This window comes from Pteropus vampyrus, unplaced genomic scaffold (assembly GCF_000151845.1).
Source record: "Pteropus vampyrus isolate Shadow unplaced genomic scaffold, Pvam_2.0 Scaffold171, whole genome shotgun sequence".
Classification (NCBI taxonomy): Eukaryota; Metazoa; Chordata; class Mammalia; order Chiroptera; family Pteropodidae; genus Pteropus; species Pteropus vampyrus.
Genome location: NW_011888952.1, coordinates 3,540,699 through 3,561,422, shown reverse-complemented (window position 1 = coordinate 3,561,422; position 20,724 = coordinate 3,540,699). Strand labels below are relative to the sequence as shown.

The following is a 20,724-nucleotide window of genomic DNA, read 5'->3' as shown; positions in this document are numbered from 1 at the left end:
TTTTAAAAATGGAAATCTTAAAAATTTATAACAAAAATCCTTAGCTGCCTCTGGAACTCCCGGGGAAGTTGTAACATTTAAACTCATCAGGATGAGAGTGCTTCGAATGACACGCAGAGAGATACAGAGCCCCAGAACCTCCTGATGACCAGAGGAGCTGCCCTGTCAGCCTGGCATTTGTTCATTTTTCCATCTTCCCAAGGCCTCCATTCCCCTTCATGCCAGGAGGGGGTGCAGGAGGTGGAAGTCAGCATTTAACCCAAGAGCCCTTGGCTAGGGTGTGGGGCGAGAGTTCTGAGTGAAGACTCCTCTGTCACTTGCAAGTCTCCGTCGCTCTGCACCATACTTTGTTCATCTGTTGGAAGCCCACATGTTTACTGTGAAGATGGAATGAGATAATGGATGTGATGAAGCTTTGTAAACTGCCAGACAGTGGTTTTTAAAGACCCTTTAGTCAGAGTCCTTGGTTCACACAGGGATTTCCAGAAACATATCCACATCGAACAGATGCAAGAGGATCTGCTCAGACTAAGCTTGGCCAGAGCCCAGTGGGCTTGGCCATTGAGGGGACAATTAGGGATGCTGCTTAAAACCACTGTTGGAAGGTCTGTGCACAATCTCGGTGACAGTGACAATGATGACTATTAAGACACACTGCTCTTCCGTCCTGAGGCAAATCTGGAAAATTTGCAAGTCTGATCAGACTGATGGGGTTGCAGTTCTAGCTGCCCCTCTCCATACCCAATTCTTCTTTTAGCTCTTCACCTCCCCGTGCTGCCCTGGGCCCCATGACAGGCTCCAAACTGGCCACGGTCCCCCTATCATTTTTGTTTTATTAAGAGACTTGATAATTAGCTATTGGCTAATTAGCCAACATTAGCTAATATTCGCGTTTATGACTCCTCATGACATTTTATCCTTTGTCCCATAATATTGGCTACTTTAAGAAGGGGACTTCTGTGACTTTACCTAAAAGGCTTAGCTGTGGGGGGATTTTCTACATGATGGGAGAGATGGCAGTCCTCTCACCACTTTTCCTATATCCCAACCCTGCAGCAGCAAAGCCTGCTTTCCACACCCACTCTGCTCAGATTAAGTCCTCTACTGACATCACTACTCTCTTCGTTTGCTCTATTCCAGCACGAGCTGAAAGGTAAAACTTTTATAAATAAAATGCAATTATTACCCCTCCACCACCATCCCCACCACCACTACCACCCTACCCTGGCAGAGTGTGAGCCAAAAGACAGGAAGCTCAGAGGAAGGTCAGCTGAGTAGTTTAGGCATGAGCCTTGCATTAGTCTGAGAGGCGAGGCTGTAATATTAAGTAGAGTTGCAGAGAGGCGTGCTGGGAGAGGACAGACGGTGGGGAAAGTGAGCACTTTTCATCTCTTCTTAAATTAGATCTCCCCACTTTGGATAGCAGTGTAACAAACAGCCTCTTCACTTGGTTCAAGTCTAAGTCCTAAAGGATATTTTGAGACCAGAGAATTTCAGGTAACTTCATCGACTACTCGGGATTTCCCCACCACAGCTCCCCTTTGTAACCTGCAAAGTCAGTGCCCCTCAGAGCCAATGCTCAGCAGGCTGGAGGCCATCCAGTGTCCCCCTCTGGCTATTTACATACTGTCTAACATGCCTTCTTATTTTACCTTTGTCACAAAAGGAGCTCTTGAGTGGCAGCTATCAAATTAGAGAGTGTATAGATATGTTTGCAAATGAAAAACTCAGGCAGCATTCCCCAAGTGTATTCTTTAGGCTGGTCTTATAAAATACTCTGTAATAAAGCTCAAAGTCATCTGGGTAATAGGGTGTGCCCTGTTCTTCCTTAGAGATTCACAATGCACTCAAAATTTTTAAAAAGTCTTGCAGACAAGCCATTCAACTTTCTCAGATCAGTTGACCACTGAATCTTTTTCCCCTCATTAGCATCCTGTGGAACTAGAGCTACTTTTCGAAATACTGGCCTAGGCTGTATTTGATTCCTTATGTAATGGGCTCTGGGCTAGGCCTCAGGGGGTTCGCACCCCATCATTGCCCTTGGTAGAGCTTCCAGGTGAAGGTAGATGCTAGGGTGATGTTCCCCAAGAGGATGGCCTTCAGGAATGGAGGGACCAGAAGGTTGCCCCACTCCTCTGAGAGACCTATGTCAAGCTGCTGATCTTCAGGGACCACTCAGGAGTAAGCATTAGGACATAGGGCCAACCTAGACCTGCAGGGGTGAACAGGTGTTCTAGTTGCTGGGTGAGTTGTCTCTGTGTTCGTAATCCACTGGAACCTTTCCTCGCCTCCTCTACAACACAGGCCCCAAGCTCACAACTTTCTCCTTCCCATTGTACCAGGGATTCGAACACTGCTCTCCAAAATAGAATTCTCATAGACAAGAAGGTTCTGGTTCTATCTCTTACCTTAATGAGAGATAACCCTGGGGAGGGGATGCATAATAGGTACCCGCCCCAAATTCCAGAACGAGAAAAATGGAAACTTTTGGAAATACGACAGAACTGTCAAAAATACATGAAACCAGTTGTGCAAACTATTAAACTTAAACAAATTGTTTCATAATTTGTTAATGAAATTTGGTTTGATTAATAAGTGTAAAAATCACACAAATTTCTCATCCAAATTTCTAAACAAGTAAGGAAAAAAAAAAAAAAAAAACAACGACTCTAAGCTCTTTGGAAGAGCCTGGAACATTCTTCCCTTCCAGCATCAGCTACTTCGCCCTATCTATCCTTTGAATCTCTGGCCATATTCTCACCAGGTCCATATCCTCACTGCCTAGGAACAATCCCCACATTGTGGGCTCTCAAAAGACCGTGTGCCACTCCTTCAAAGCACCTGACCCAACTGCCATTTCACAGCTGTGTGTGTTATCGGTTGATGTCTCTCTCCTCTAAACTGTAATCTCTACATGGGCAGGGACTGGATCCATTTTAGGTCATCATTGTACTCTCAGTACCTAGCACAGTGATTGTCACACAATAGATGCTCAATCAATATTTGTCAATGAATGAAATGAATGAAAGAACAGATGAATGAATGAATGAACTCAGGCATGCCATCTTGTGGAGACATCTGCCATTACTACCTCCCATCAGCCTTCCCCCAGGGCAAGAATCTCCTCTCCAGCTCTGGAGACTGGGGATCTCCATTCTTTATAAGATTCTTAGCCAGAAGCTGCCCTCATCCAGATTCCACTCCCAGGGGAGATCAGCAGGCAGACAGGAAGCCAACTCCCTATCCAGCTTGTGTTCTGGCTTAGCCTTGAGCCTGGCATGAAGGGCAAAGTAACCTCCCAGCCAGCAGGTTCCCACCCTGTTGCCCCTTTGGGGTTCTCCACTGGCCCAGCCTGCCTTCCCACTGGACCTTACTTCTGCCAGGGCCTCGGCCTCCAGGGACTTGTGGTCCCCCAGGCTGCTGTGCCTGGTGGAGCCGCACGTCGACCTCATTGAGAGCCCTTCTGAGAGCGCTTTCTTGTCAGGGTAGTTGATGCTGCCGGCACTCCCGAACGTTGCCATCCTCCGCTTCTCAGGGCTCTCGATCCTGCCCCGGGTGAGGGGGATTTTGTGGGGGCTGCTGGGACAGGCGGCGGCCCGGGGCGGCGTGTCTATGCTGGGGCCCAGGCCCCGAGGAGGGCTGTGTGTGTCGCCCCCGCTTCGTCGCCTGGGGATGGCTGCTCCATCAGATCGTAACCGCACTCTGCAAAGGAGCCAGGGGGTGGGGCATGGGGCAGAGGTCAACCCTGGCAAGTCTCAGAATGGTTCAATCAACCCCCAGGCCACGCACTCACTATACGCTAGTCTAGGGAACGGTAGAGTAAAGCCTCCTTCAGCCAGACTGGCAATTCCACAATGAAAGCACTGGCTGAGCACAGACCTCAGCGGCAGGGGGCAGGCTTAATCTGCACACGTGAAGAAATCAGAGCATTCTGCTTCCAAGCTGCAGATGGTGGTGATGCTGATTACAAAATCAACCTTGACTTTGGGTTAAGTCAAGGCCAGGAGGATTTCAACCCGAGAACGCTTTGGTGATTGGTGATGGTTAGCTGGGCTCCTGATACGTTCTTAAGCAGTTCGGACATTTCTGTGATGCCAAAGGGCGTCTAATTGGTCTGAAGCATTGAGGCTTGACTGTACCAAAAACTTACCAGCTCCCTGCAAGCACAGGAGGGGCCCCTGGGAACTGAACACAGTACAGTATTGTTACCCACCCCAATCTCCCCAGCAAAGGGCTACTTCTATGAAAGAGGAAAAAGTGTATCATTGGACATGTCTTCTGTGCTTCTGGACACCTTTCACCCCTAATGGAGGATCTGATGGAGTGAAAAGGGAACTAGAATCTCTATCAGGAGGGCGAGTCCTTATCCTGTCCGCCACAGACTTTCCTGTGTCTTCTTTCAGACCCACTTCATTAATATTTAATGGGCATAATATTCCTTGCCCACCTTTGAAGGAGGTTCAGTGGGTGTGAAAGCACTCTGAAGATCAAAGGTTCTACTCATAGGAGATTTTGCTGCAACTTATGAAAGTCACCAAAGATTCTAAGATACCGGTGAGGGGAGGGAAAGCTGCAAGTAGCGAGGGGGTGGGGAGGAGGGACAGAGTGTAGAATGGATTGTGACCAGGGGATCAAGTTCAATGTAGTAAGCAGCACTTTAGATCTCAATGCCACCAGCCAAGCTAAGCACTGCCTGTGGGTACCCCAACAGGACCAAAGCAGAGGTGATAGAGAGTAAGGAGTACCGAGAAAGACAGAAGAAGAAATTAGATGAGGGAGGGAAAAGGAAGAGGAAAATCAAGGCAGGAGAAAATATGGCCCCTCTAGAAGGCAAGGGACCATGACTTTGTCATCTACCTACCCCAGCCTTCCTCTCTTCCCACCCCAACCCAATTCTATCTTCTATCACAGTGACCCAAACAGTTTGCTGAACTGAACAGAATATGTTGAAAAGAGGCATTGAGATTTCTGAAATTCATAAATGTATGTTCCCACTGGGACTAATTTTTTTGGCTCTATCTCCAAGTACCCATATGTGTGGGTTGATCCCATGACCTCTCCACTGAGAAAATGAAGAATATGACATTTTGAGAATCTGATTAAGAAAGCAGTGAGAAACTGTCAGCTTTTTTTTTTTCTTTTCTTTTTCTCATTTTATTTTTTAAACAATCACACACTTTGAACTATACCTGTACGCAGAATAAGGAGCACAGCTCCTTGCCTGGTAGAAAGGTCATGTGACACAGCCCAGCCCACATACTGGGAGTGAAGAAATAGGCAAATGTGCTCCCACCAGATGACTGGGTGGAGTTGAGTGTCAATTTCCCCCACAACTGAGGGGGTGTAAGTTTTCTGTTTATGTAGCACACTTCAGGGAGTATGTGAGCTTTAAATTTTTAAATATAACAACTTGGGTCTTCAACAGAAAGTGGAGGAGGTGCAAGAACCAGAGAGAGGTTGGAAAAATACTTGCCAATTTGGAACCCTCTCTCATTTATTATTACTTTAAATAAAAAGCACTGATTTGCCAATATGTATTTCCTCTTCCTCCACCTTACCCCTACCTCAAGCTGGATTGTTTTACACTCAGCATTCTTGGGCCAGATCTAGCTGGCCCACCCAGGTATGCCCAATGTTACATCACATGGGGAACAAGGGGCCACGGCAGCTGACTCCTCTCCCTCCTGCCCCCTCGCATCTCCCAAATCAGATATGCATAAGCATGACACTAGAAGAAGAAAATGAATCCGTGTTTCCTACCGGCCCATCACCCCCCCAAAGCCATAATCCGAGATGTGCTCCGTGGGGGACTGGAGGTCGTTTTTGGAGGAGGCCTTGTCATCCAGCAGCGGCCCACTGCTGGCCTCACTGTCCGCCTTTTGGCTCAGGCTGTCCGAGAAGGCATCATCCCTGGGGAGAAGGAGACATGTGAATTGGGAGTGCTACACTCCAGAGGACCCAGGATGTGCAGGGCTCCTCAAGACCTGTCTGAGAGGCTGGATCAACATACATACCTTATGGTTAATTTAAGCCCACAGCTCAGGGTGAGCCACTTCCCACTCCTGGCCTCACCACCACACATGCCCACTGCCACACTCCTAAGTTTCTTCAGTGGGACCCTATCCTCTGCCCCACCACTCCATGCCTACCTTCTCCTCTCCCTTCCTCTAGGTTCTTCTTTTCTCCGAGGCTGCTCCAGGGGGAGGATAAGCTAAATGCCGGAGTGGGGGGCAGGGGAGGGGGAGGTGTTGAAGAAGTGTGGGGAGGAGCCTGCAAGCTGGGCCTTGAGTGCTGAGTCTCCACATGGCTCCATGATAAGTGGTTTAGGGCTAAGCAAGGGAAGAAGGAAGTGCCGCCATCCCTCACCTCCCCACCCAGGGCTTTGGACAACTGTGAGGTGGCTCAAGCTTGTTGGGGTACCTTGCCAGCCTCCTTCCACTGCCCTCTCCCTTCCAGTGCCCTGTTCCTGCCTACACAGACTTGGGGATATCAGAGTACCAGGGGCCATTTGCTGTGGCATTCCTCTTGGAGTCTGCTTGTTCCTAGACTTTTTTTTCTGGCTTCAGACCATCCCCTCTGCAATCAAAACTTATGCCTTTGGCTCCTTCCCTAGAGTTCTAGCTTGGCAGATGCTTTCTAGGTAAATCAGTTCCACATGAGGCTGACTAGAGCTCAGAGGAAGTGTGCGTGCACATAGGAACATTCTATGGCTTTCAAGGAATGTAAGGTGTAGATTTCTGGGCCTTTTAACAGGGCTACTATTTGGGATACAGGGCTTTTTTTAATGCCTAAAATTGTTTAAAAGAAAAGAGTACCTATAGATACAGTTTGGTGGTTGCTGGAGGCAGGCAGTGCGGGGGGAGGGGGGCGGCGAACTAGGTAAAAGTGGTCAAAAGGTAAAAACTTACAGTTATAAAATAAATAAATCATGGATTTCTAATGTACAACATGGCGACAATAGTTAATAATGCCGTATTGCATATTTGAAAGTTGCTAAAAGAGGTCTTAAATGTTCTCATCACACGCAAAAAAATTATCACTATGTGTTGATTGATGTTAACTAGACTCATTGTAGTGTGGTAATCGTTTTGCAATGTATAAAAATATCAAATCATTATGTTGTATACCTGAAACTAACATTATGTTATATGTCAATTATACCTCAAAAAATAGTAGTACCCTATTAACTTGAAATGAGGGGAGGGTTGTTTCTGCCCATCCCCTAAGAGAGCCACCTTGGAGGGGGAGAATGGTGGGCAGTTAAGGGGGTAGTGAGTCAGCCATTGGCCATAGGGAAGGCCAGGAAGGTAGAGGTATGTGGCAAGATCCACTGGACACTGAGAACCATGGTAGGTGATGAATGCCCTGTAAGCTATCAGGTAAGTTATGATGGTGAGCCAAGGGCACCAAACATAGTCTCTGTGTAATCTGAAGCATGAGCAATTGGCTTATTTGTTAAAAGGATCACCATTTAAGAGGAAGTGAGAAGTAATCCATTCTTACAGAAGACCAAGGGTAGTATACCAGGGAGAGCACATCCCCGGTATACAACTCAGCACTCCCCTTCCTGTGCCCATTCTAGACATCATTAATCGATCACAGCATTCTTCACGGTAGGGTCCAGCTCCCACTCACATGTCCTGTACGACTATGTACTGATGTGGGATGAGTCCGTCCACGCCATTGTGACGACCCTCCCACCAGTCCTCTGAGGCGCGGTGGTACAAGAGCAGCGAGGCCCCCTTCTTGAAGGACAGCTCACGTGGGGACCGCCCCACGTAGTCAAACTTGGCAATGGCCTCGATCTGTTCCACTTCTGGAAGGAAAGTAAGAAGACAGAATATCCATACGGTCAACAGAAGCCTTACTCAGATGGCCCTGGCTTCTATGGGGCGGCACAGACAGCCTGGTGAAAACAAGTGTGGGCCGGGGTTCAGGACACTGGGACTCTAGTCTCAGATCTGCTCCCTCATGCTGTGACCTCAGGCAGACCATCTAACTTCTCATAATGGAAAGTGGAGGTTGACATACCATATCCTTATTTTCCACTGCCCTTTTTGTTCACTTTTTAAACATCTATTCAAACAATATAAGAAATTTCTTTTTCTTCTACCCCTTTTCTATTTTCCCATGAACTGTTTTCTTCTTTGTCCACTTATATAATACTTTTAGTGGTTCTTACCTTTTGGGCAGTCAAATAGATGCTGTATGTGGACTCCATCTATGCAAAATGTTGTACACAATTTTTACGGACTCCTCAAAGCTCACAGTTGTGGACTGAATTGTGTTCCCGATTGAAGCTCTAATGAGATCAAAAGGGTAGGGCCCTAATCCGATAGGACTGGTGTCCTTCTAAGAAGAGGAAGAGGCACCAGCGATCTATCTTTCTCTACAGAGGAAAGGCCATTTGAGGACTCAGAGAGCAGGCAGCTGTCTACAAGCCAAGAAGACAGGCTTCCTCAGAAACCAACCCTAATGGCTTCTTGATCTTGAACTTCTAAAGCCTCCAGAACTGTGAAGAAATTAATTTGTGTTCTTTGGGCCACCCAGTTGGAGGTATTCTATTATGGCAGCCAGAAGTGACTAATACACTCATCTATAGACTGAATTTTGAGGGAAGGAAAACTCTTACTAGGGCTACAGCTCAAGGATATCTCTTTGCACCACATTTTAACCCATTAAACATTTACTCTTCTCTGGTCAGTGACAGGTCCTGACTGAGTTAAGCAACGAAGATATGGCTCTTGCCCTTGAGGCACTCCTACTGCCCACCTCTGTCATCTCTTGTCTGTGCAACCTCAGGCAGGTTACATAACCTCTGTACACCTCAGCTGCCTTATCTTTAAGGGTTGTTAGGGGGACTAAAATATAATGCATGAAAGTGCACTGCATAGTACAGATATACATTAGGTATTCATTCACTTGATAGCAGCTCTCATGATTATGATTATAATTACCAATAGCTTCAGCCTATGGGGTAAGTCAGACAAAAAAATCTAAGCTGCAGAGAGTTTAAATGGTTTGCCAAAGACCATACAGCTAATGATGTTTGGGGAGGAGACTTTCTGAAGAGTAGTGGGGTTATGCCTACGATTTATTTAACCTGTGTTATAGTTTATACCCTAAGAGGTACCGGTCCTAGGTAGAAAACTGATTGTGTATAGGTATTAATGTATTTATATTTTAAAACAAGCACAAAGAGGTTTAACATTATAAAAATATGTATGGTTTTAGATATATTAAATTCTAATAGAATAAAAGAGTAACATAAGCAAACCTTGTTCTCTCTAGCTTGCAGATGCCTTCCCTATATTGAGTGTCCATGGGACTCCCTGTCTGCTCCATTACCATGAGTCTGTCCATCCAGCCATCCACCTGCCCATCATGAAGTTTAGGCCAGAACACCTGGCTTTGCTGCTTTTTAGCTGTGTGACCTTAGGTAACTTAGCTCTCCTTTCTAAGCCTCAGTTTCCTCATCTATAAAATGGGAAAGACTCTGGGTGGTGAACACACGATGCAATACATATACAACTTACTGTTGAATGATAGACTTGAAACTTACTTGATTTTGTTAATCAATGTCACCCCAATAATTTTTAATAAATACAATGAAGATGAATAATAATAGTACCTATCCTTATCGGGTTGTTATGAGAATTGAAGGAGTTACTATACGTGAAGTGCTTGCAAAAGTGCTGGGTACATAGTTAGCTCCGTATGAGAGTTAGTTGTTACCAGGGCTGATGCACTCCTAAGGTCCAGAGGCAGCATGGAAAATCAAAGGGTGGAGGGAGGAGCCCTCTTGATTCATCTCTCCCACTGATCCCCCCATGCACATGCACTGGGACTCCCTCTGTAAGCAGCTGGCTCAGGACGACTGTGCCGGTGGCCTCGTGAGATGCAGTGGTCTTCAGATGCACTCAGTCCTCAGTGCGTGGGACAGCCTTCTCTGAGGGAGCAGGCCTCAGACAGTTAAGTCAGCTTTTCCCAGCTGGCTCCTGACAAATGTCTTAAAATGCGATCCTAATGCCACTGATGCAAAATGACAGCACAGTCAAATGGGTCAAATTAGCTCAAATCTTGACTCAGAGCCACCTTCTCAGCAAAAAGGGGAGATATCTGTCCTTCTCTCTGCTGCATTTTTGACTCTGCCGCCTAGCCATGTGCTAGCACTACACGCCAGCCTAGTTACAGAGACAGAAAGGCCAGAGGGTTTGCAAGACTAGGAGATGAACCCAGCTGGCTGCATGCTCTCACCTCAGGGCTGCCTTAGAGCAAATTCAATTAGTAAAGGAGCTGACCTGAGCGGAGGTTTGCTCATGCTAGGAGGAGCATGGAAAGGCTGGGTTCCTGCTTTCCCCATCTCCAGCACCTCCAGCAATCCCTAGGGTATTCTGGTGCTGGGGGGTGAGGAAGGAGTTGTGGGGGGACGCCAAGAAGAATGGAAAATGTAAGGGAAAGAAAAGAAGAAATGGGAGGAACAGAGCTGAGCCACAAGCTTAATGCGAACACGTGTGTTTGCAGATGTCATTATGTAAGTGTGTGTGGTAGAACCAGTAATAACAGCTACATTTATTAAGAAATACATTATTTGGGTTTATCATACCTAAAATAGGATCTGTGATTCTCCCCCTTACCACTCTCCCACACAGCCCTCCCGAACTTACTTAAATTCCCTCATCTTCCCCATTAGGAAATAGAACCACCTTGCTCGTTGGCTCAGGCCAAAGTCTGCAGCTGCTCTTGAGTGTCCCACATCTAATCCACTGGCAGGCCTTTCAAACTGTCTCCTGAATCTGACCAGTCTCACCACCTCCACTGCCACCATCGTTCACTCTACCTGGCCTCCTTGCTTTCATTCTTACTTGGGGGGCAATTTCTTTCCACAATGACCAGAGGAATCCTTTAAAATAAAAAGTCAGATCATAAAACTCTCCTGTTCAAATCTCTCTGAAGGCTTCCTATTGTGCTCGAAACAAAACCCAAATGTCTTCTCATGGTTCGGACCCTGGATAACTCTGCAGCCTCATCTCTCCCTCACTCAGTCAGCTCTGGCTCCACCAGCCTTCTCGATGTTTCTCCTCCCACATCACATTATGATATTTTTCAAACACAAAGTAAAGCTGAAAGAATTTTACAGTGAACATACATATACCCACCACCTAAATTCTACTATTAACATTTTACTGTACTAGCTTTATCACATATCTTATCTATCCCTTTATCTATTCATTCATATATCCATCTTATTTTTTAATGAAGTCTAAAGTATGTTACAGACAGCAGTACATGTTACCCCTAATCACGACAGCAGACACATTCACAGAGCCTTCTTAATGCTTTTAAAACAGGCCCAGCTTTTGCCTGTCACAGGGCCTTTGCACTTGTTACTGCCTCTTTCTGGGAAGCTTTGCACACATTCACATTCAACAAATATTTATTGAACACTGTGTGTGTGCCATTTCCTAATTGATTCAGGTCTGTACTCAAATGTCACTGCCTCAGCAAGGCCTTTCCTGACGACCCACAACTACGCAAGCACCAGCTGTCAAATCACTCAAACCCCTCTTGCTTTATTCTTCTTCACAGCACAACTTGAACTTGCAAGCGTGCGTGTGTGCACGTGTCATTTTGCAATTTATTTACTGTCAATCTTTCCTACTAAAATGTAAGCTCTATTAGGACAGGGATTTATTTTATTTCCTGCTATTTTCCCACTTGTAGAACAGTCCCTGGGATGAGTAGGCACTCAATGCATATTTGTTACTTGTATGAACAAATTAAGCTCTTACTATGTGCCAAGTGTTCTTCTTACATTATCACATTTAATCTTCACAATATCTGCAGCACTATCCTCATTTTACAAATGAAGAAACTGGGGCTGAGTTGAAATGATGTTTCATACAAAGGGCGAGTCAAACAAGTAGAATACGATGGGCTAAAATCTAAGCTCAGGCCCCAGGTATCATTAATAGAGCCTTCTCGATGCTTTTAAAATATGCTAAGTTGATTTCTGGCCAGGAGCTTTAATATACAGTAAAAACATGAATATACATCTATACCATGCTGTATGTTTGATATTCAATTCAACTTCTGCTAATAGAGGGGGTAATTTTGCCAGGCAGGCACCCTATGGGCTCTGCGGTGAGTAGAGAGATAGAGAGGCCAGCCCTAGAGCTGAAGGAGAGGTTGGGGACTGTCCCAGTAGGCGCCTGGCTGAAGTCACACTTTAGGGAAGTCACTCTGAGAGCACAGCAGTTGCAGAGTTGGGGAAGGACTGGAGGGAGGAGGCTGGAGGCAACAGCAGTTCAGTGGCTGTTACAATAGTCCATGATCTGACATGGAGATGAAAAGAACTATTGGAGCTATCCTTTAATTTCAGAATGTGAAGGCTGGTCATTTTACAAGTCTCATACTCATTATCCTTCTCTACCTATCACCCAATAGGAAGCTCAAATTCTCTTTTCTAATGATGTCACACTAGAGAATACTTCTTTAGATCACAAACTCTGCTTGTAGGGGAGAGCAAATGGCTCCATTCCTTTCAATAGCACCTCACTGCTCTGCCCAACCCCTCCACCCGCCTCGCCCCCCTGCCCCGGCTCCTTGTCACCCACCCCCTCCTCTGAGGAGAGAATACTAATTCATTAAGCCAGTGTATTAGAGCCATGGTTGGGAACAAGGATATGCCCTCTCTTCTCTCTCATCTTCTTTGCACCTAATGTAATGACATAAACTAGGGCTTTTCCATAGGTTCCTTCTTTTTTCTTCTTCTTACTCCTGACCTTGGGTTCTTTCATTGCCTTGGGCTGTAGCACTGGCTAGTGTTAAGATTTAGATTTAGATTAAGACTAAAGGAGAGAAATCTACCTGGCATTATAGTGAGATCTGCTGAGAGATCTGCTGACCCCTCCCCAGTGAAACTTGTGAAAAATGAAAAAAAAAAAAAAAACCAAGCAGACAAACAAACAAACACTCATAGCCCCTGGAAATGGTCCTAAGGGCAAACAGCAAATAAACATCTATTCAAGAAAATCTATGAAAATTTAGTAAGAAAGGTGAGAATCTGTGGAATTTGAACCAAGACTGCTCCCTCCCTCCACCAGCCCCTCTGCCCCTCTTCTCCTCAGGAAAGCAGAAATTCTACCCAAGACTGCTGCAGCCTAAAACAGGGCTTCCTCTCCCCCAGCTTCCAGTTGGAAGACTTTCTTTCCAGGAGGAGCAGGAGATCAGTGTTTCTCATCTGCCCCAGCTACCTGTTGCTGGGGCTAAGTCCCAGGCAAGTGCAGTAGGGAGGTGAGAGTGCCCATCTCCACCAACACTCCCTTACAAAATGGAAGTTCTACGTTTGGCACTGTACCACTGAGAATATTGTGGCCCTGATCACTCATGGCCCAGCTCATGAGGTGATGATTTCATGCAAGGAAAGGCAAGCTGAGAGAACCTCAGGCTGCCGCCTGCCCCTCCACAAAGCACTCAGCTCCTAGAATGGGGATGTCACTCAGAAGCTTGTCATTGTCTTCGCCCCCAGCTTCAGAGCCATATCTCAGAAATTGTGCCAGGGGAAAGAAGCAGGTTATAAATCAGCTGCTAATCAATTCCCAAAGGAATTGACTTCATTTGCAACAGAGCTTGGAGAAGTTCAAGCCTAAGGGTGCTCTCAAGAACAGTAGAGGTTGCGGTAAAGGGCAATTGGGGGCAGGTTCACGAATGTAATGAAAATATAGCCCAGATTGTAGGCCACCTAGTTTGTAAGATAAAACCAGGGATTAAGACAACTGAGAGGAGCCCTCTAGGGGTCAGAACAAATAGTAAATACTGACCTCAGAAACTACTTCAAAAGGGACAGAATTTGATTGGACTAGTTTATAGAATAATTTATGACAGAGCACACTGTTGATAAGAATTGAGCAAACATCCAGCAATTACTAGAGTTTAACAGTAGATGTGGTCAGGAAAAGAGAACCCTACCAAAAGCACTGTTACCCCAGGATGACTGTGGGCATAAGCAAAGCTGTTCCTCTCTGAGAAATAACAACAGGTTTGACACCATGTGTATGGAGGGAGGGGTGCAGGGGGAGGATGGACTTAACTGAAATAATCCAGCTTGTCATTAAACAAATACAGAAGCTAAAAACAACAATAAGTCCCAAAGGGTAGGGACCAATACCCAGAGTTGCTATAATATATTATCTAAAATGTACAGTTTCCAACAACCAAAAAATTACAAGGCATGCAAAGAAACAGAAAGTATGACCCATACACTGGGGGAAGAAAAGCAGACAACAGAAACTGCCTGTGATAATGACTAGACGTCAGATTTAACAGAAGACTTCAAAATAGCTTTATAACAGATATGTTCACAGAACTAAAGGAAACCATGCTTAAAGAAGTAAAGGAAGGGATGATGATAATGTCAAACCATACAGAGAATATCGACAGATAAAAATTATAACTTAAAAAAATGAAATTCTGGAATTGAAAAGTACAACTAAAATTTTAAATTTACTAGGGATTTAAATTTGCAGCAGAATTAGCAAACTTGAATAGAAATTGATAGAAACAATGAAAGTTGAAAAATAGAGAAACAAGAATGAAGGACAATGAACAGAGAGAGTCCCAGACAATTGTGGAACACAATTAAATGCACCAACATACATATAATGAGAGTAGTAAAAGGAGAGGAGAGCTAAAGGAGCAGAAAAAATGTTTGAAGACATAATGGCTGAAAAATTCCCGAATTTATTTAACAAACAGTAACCTACAGGTCTAGGAAGCACAATAAACTCCATATGTCTGTATGCAAAAAGAGCCACATACAGGCACATCACAGTAATAACACTGAAGGAAAAAATCTTAAAAGTATCAAGAGAAAAGCAATTTATAACTTACTAGGGAACTAAAATAAGATTAACAGCTGAATTCTCAGTAGAAACAACAGAGGCCATAGGCGGTGGGAGATCATGTTCAAAAAGTGCTCAAACAAAACAAAACAAAACAAAACAAAACAAAAACCTGCCAACCAAGAATATTAAATCTAACATTTGAAAGCTATCTTTCAAAAGCGAAGCAAAATAAGAATACTCTCAGATTAAAAAAAAAAAGAAAGAGGGAAAGGAAAAAACAGAATTTGTCACTAGTGAATCTACCTTTCAAGAAATATTAAAGAAAGTTCTTTCAGGCTGAAAGAAAGTGACTCCTGACAATAATTTAAATCCACAAGAAAAAACAAAGAGCACCAGTACAAGTTAATATGTAATAATAAAAGAGTAAAAATGTATATTTTTCCCTTTTCTTCTCTTAATTGACTTAAAAAGCAAGCATATAAAACATGCATATAATGTATTGTTGGGCTTATAACATAAAAATGTGACATATGTCTAATATATTTGCCAAAAACAGCACAAAGGCAGTGAGAGCAAAGATGTATTAGGTTTAGGAGATGACTACAGATGGTAAAGAAATGATTATAACAATGTACTGTTCGGTTTATAATATAAACATGTATAATATATATAACAATAACACCACAAACATGGAGAAAGGGGAATAGAACTATATATAAGTAATATTTTCATATATCACTGTAATTAAGCTAATATAAATCTAAAGCTCATTTTGGTAAGTTAAGATGTATATGGTAAGCCCTAGAGCAACCACTGAAAAATAACTCAAATATATAGTGAAAAAAATCATTAAAGAAATTTAAATTCTATGTTAGAAAATATTCATTTGATGCAAAAGAAAGTAAATAAAGAATAAAGGAACACAAAAGACATGAGACATATAGAAAACAAAAAAGTAAAATGACAGACATAAATATCAACTATATCAATAATAACATTAAATGTAAATGGATTAAACAATTCAATTAAAATGCACAGACCATCAGACTAGATAAAATAACAGGTTCCAATTATATGTTGTCTATAGGAGAGATACTCTAGATTCGAAGATACAAACTGAGTGAAAGTAAAAGGACAAAAAAATATGTTATCCAAACTACAACCTCAGGAAAGCTGGAGTGGCTATCCTAATATCAGACAATGCAGACATTAAAACAAAACAAGTTTACTAGAAGTAATGATAAAAGGTTCAATCCATTGGGAAGATATAACAATGATAAGCGTAATGCATCTAACAATAGAGCAGTGAAATAAATGAAGCAAAATTTTACAGAAATAAAAGGAGAACTAGATAATTCAAAAATAATAGCTGGAGACCTGAATACCCCACTTTCAATAATGAATAGAACAACTAGGCAAAAGATCAAAAAGGAAATGAAAAATGTAACACTGTAATCCAAGTAGACCTAACAGACATCTACAGAATGCCCAATCCAACAAGAGAATATACATTCTTCTCAAGTGCACATGGAACATTCTCCAGGATGTGTCATATAATGGGCCATAAAACAAACCCCAATAATTTAAAAGGATATAAATCATACAAAGTATATTCTCTAATCACAATAGAATGAAACCATTGATTTTTCTTATAGAAATCAATAGCAGGAAAAAACTAGGGAAACTGACAAATACAAGAAATTAAACAACACACTCCTAAATAACGAATGGCCAAAGAAAAAAATCAAAACAGAAGTCAGAAAATACTTTGAGATGAATGAAAATGAAGACGCAACATACCAAAATGTATGAGATGCAACTAGAGCAAGGCTTAGAAAGAGATGTGTAGTTGTAAATATCTGTATTAAGATAAAAGGAAAAATTCAAATCTATAACTTAACTTTCTACTGTAAGACATTGAAAAAAAGAAAAACAAACTAAACCTAAAGCAGGAAAGGAAATAATAAAGATTAGACTAGAAGTTAATGAAATAGAGAATAGAAAACTTAGAGAGAAAATCAGTGAAACCAAATCTGGTTCTTTGAAAAGAACAACAAATATGACAAGCCTTTAGCTACATTGACCAAGAAAAAAAGAGAAGACTCAAATTATTAGAATCAGAAATGAAAAAGGGACATTACCACAAACTCTATAAAAAAAAAAAAGGATTATAAAGCAATAATACTGTGCACATTTGTATGTAAGTAAATTGAATAACCTAGATGAAATGGACAAATTCCGACAAAAACACAAATTACTAAAACTAACTTGGGAAGAAATAAAAAATCTGTATAGACCTGTAACAAATGAAGAGATCGAATCAGTAATCAAAAAACTACCCTCCCACAAAGAAATATCTAGGTCCAAATGACTTCACTGTTGAATTCTACCAAACATTTAAAGAAGAATAACAAGTCTTCACAAACTCTTGCAAAAAAGAGAAAAGGAGGAAATACTTTCCAACTCATTTTATGAGGTCATTATTACCTGGATACCAAAATCAGACAAAAACATCGCAAGAAAAGAAAACTATAGACCAAGATCTCGTGAATATGGATGCAAAAATCCTCAACAAAATACTAGCAAATTGAATCCAGTAACAACAAAAAGAATTATGCTCCATGCCCAAGTGAAATTTCACTGAGGAATGCAAAACTGGTTTAACAGCCAAAAAAAAAAAATCAACTAATATATCAATTAATAGAATAAAAAATCATGTGATCATTTTAATAGATGAAGAAAAAGGCATTTGAAAAAAATCCAATATGATAAAAACACTCAATTAACTAGAATAGAAGAGAACTTCTTCAACCTTATAAATGGCATCTGTGGAAAACCCACAGCCAACATCACACTTAATGGTGAAATCTTGGGTGATGTCCCCCTAAGATCAGGAGCGAGACAAGGATGTGCTTCCTCATTACTTTAATCAACGTTGTACTGGAGGTTCTAACTAGGGCAATTAGGCAGGGAAATAAAACGCATCCAGATTGGAAAGGAAGAGATGAAATTATGTCTTTTCACAGATGCTTTGATCTTGTATATAGAAAACCATCAGGAATCTACTAAAAATTATTTGTATAAATGAACAAGTTCAGCAAGGCTGCAGGATACAAAAGCAATTTATTAAAATCAGTTGTTTTTATAATACATTTGTAATGAACAATTTGAAAGTGGAATTAAAGAAAATTCAATTTATCATCAAATAGAATAAAATATTGAGGAAAAAAATTAACAAAATAAATGTAAAACTCATGCACTGAAAACTACAAATCATTGTTTAAAGAAATTGAAGATCTAAGGAATTGGGAAAACATCTCATATTCATGAATTGGAAGACTTTACTGTTAAGATGGCAATATTGGCAAACTGATCTACAGATTCAGTGCAATCCCTATCAGAATCCCAGTTGACTTCTTTGTAGAAATTGACAAGGTGATTCTAAAATTCATATAAAATTGCAAAGAATCCAGATTAGCCAAAATATCTTGAAAAATAAGAATAAATTGAGAGGACTCACACTTCCTCATGTTGAAACTTACTACAAAGCAACAGTAATCAAAACAGTCTAATACTGGTGCAAAGATAAACATAAATCAGAATTGAAAGTCCAGAAATAAATCTATATACATCTATAATCAACTGACTTTTTATAAGCAGATCAAGACCATTCGGTGGGGGAAAGAATAACTAATGGTGCTGGGACAACTGGACAGCCAAACAAAAAGGAATGAAGTTAGGCCATTACCTTACACCATATACAAAAATGGATCAAATGGATTACCTAAACATAAGACTTAAAGCTATAAAACTCTTAGAAGAAAACATAGAGTAAATCCTCATGAACTTAGATTTGGCAAATATAACACCAAAAGCATGAGCAATAAAAGAAAAAGTAAATGAATTAAACCTCGTGGAAATTAAAAAAACTTTTACATTTCAAAAGATACCATGAAGAAGTGTAAAGACAACCCACAGAATATGCTTGCAAATCATATATCTGCTAAAGGACTATAAATAGAATATATAAAGAGCTCTTACACCTCAATAATAAAAAGACAACCAAATTTTAAAGTGAGCAAAGGATCCGAAGAGAGATTTCTCCAAAGAAGATATATAAATGACCAATAAGCACATGAGGCTCAGCATCATTAGGCATCAGAGAAATTCAAATCAAAACCTCAATGAAATACCACTTCACATCCACTAGGGTTTGGAAAACAGTCTGGTGTTTCCTTAAAGGATTAAACATAGAGCTACTATATGACTCATCAATCCTATTCATAGATATACACAAGAGAAATGAAAACATGTCTGTATGAAAGTCATATACAAATATTTATAACAGCATTATTCATAATAACCAAAAAATGGAAACAATCCTACTGTCCATCAACTGATAAATGGATAAACAAAATGTGGTATATCCATACAACGGGATATTATTCAGCCATAAAAAGAAATGAGCTCCAGATACAAGCTATGACAAGGATGAACCTCAAAAATATAATGCTAAGTGAAAGAAGCCAGACACAAAGGCCACAAATTGCATGATTCCATTTATATGAAATGTCCAAGATAGATAAAACCATAGAAACAGAAAGTAAATTAGTGATCGCTTAAGGCTGGGGAAAATGTGGGGGGGATATGAAGGTAAGGGATGACAGCTAAGGGCATGGGGTTCTTTTTGTGTAGTGACGAAAATGTTCAAAAATTGTAGTGAAGGTTGTACATACCTGTGAGTTCATTAAAAACCATTGAATTGTACACATTAAATGGGTGAATTGTATGGCATGTGAATTATATCACAATAAAATGGTTAAAATAAGAGGAAGGGAGAGTTCTCCTTAGGTATCAGGCCAAAGCCATGTGGTGCGGGCCAGCTTACCATCTCTGCACTGGGAGTTAGGAACAACAGCCAAAGTAGCAAAAAGTGGCCACTGTTGCCATTTTTTATGGTTGTTTATTTCTTACAGGGCAGAGGGGCCGTGATTCAGGCAGAATTGGGTGTTTGCCTACAAACTGACTGTAAAACCATTTCATACCATCAGAACCTCGCCTAATACATACGACATAGGTAAATCTCTAACTGTTACACTGAGCAAAAAAAGACAGTGCCAAAAAACTCTGTATAATTCCATTTATATGAAGTTCTAGAACAGGCAAATTGTCTACGGTGAAAAAGATACATCATTTCAGTGGTTGCTTCTTGGGCTTTTGTGATAGGGGCTGACTAGGCAGGGCCATGAAGGGATTTTCCAGAGTGTTGGAAATGTTCCATATCTTGATAGGGGTCTGAGTTACACAAATTTTTGCATTTATAAAAACTAATGGAATGGTACGTATAAGATTTTAACATTTCATTGTATGTAATTTTACTTCGAAAAAGAACTATAAGCAATATTGACCCCTAGTTGATGATTTGCATGCTGAAATGTTTGAGGCTGATGTGCACTGATGACAACAATGTAGTTTGAAATGTGTTAAAAATAAGATGGATTGGTAGATGGATAGACAAATATATGATAAAGCAAATAAAACAAAATGGTAACAATTGTAGAAACTAGGTGGTAGGTATATGGATGTTCGCTGTATAAATCCTTCAACTTTTCTATATGTTTGAAATTTTTTTATTAAAGATGCTATTGGGAACTAAAAAACAAATAAAAATCTTACTCCGATTTGGAATAGATGCCTAGAACAAACTGATGAAAACTACTGACCTCTTCTTGGAGGTACACATTTCAACAGAAACAAAATTTTGCCTGTAACAAACCTCCTACAGCCCATTCATGGACCCCTGATGTATCCAAAGAATTAATGGCCTAATGGCTTTCTAGATGTAGATGATGGGCAAGGAGACAAAGGCAATTTGGAG

The 20,724-nt window shown here is 41.5% G+C and overlaps 1 protein-coding gene across 4 annotated transcripts in view; it reads right to left on the bottom strand.

Annotated features, from left to right (window-relative positions):
• Nucleotides 1–20,724, bottom strand: part of SRGAP3 (SLIT-ROBO Rho GTPase activating protein 3) — a 248,120-nt gene that overhangs the window by 4,404 nt on the left and 222,992 nt on the right. The window contains exons 19-21 of one of the 4 annotated variants that reach the window (XM_011370649.2): nucleotides 7,636–7,816; nucleotides 5,761–5,910; nucleotides 3,375–3,702 (exon numbers count right to left, since the gene is read on the bottom strand). In XM_011370649.2, the coding sequence (XP_011368951.1) occupies nucleotides 3,375–3,702; nucleotides 5,761–5,910; nucleotides 7,636–7,816 (659 nt within the window). Of the gene's footprint in view, nucleotides 1–3,374; nucleotides 3,703–5,753; nucleotides 5,911–7,635; nucleotides 7,817–20,724 lie in introns of those variants that run through there. The other 3 variants (XM_023536894.1, XR_002782861.1, XM_023536895.1) reach the window with 3 other exon arrangements.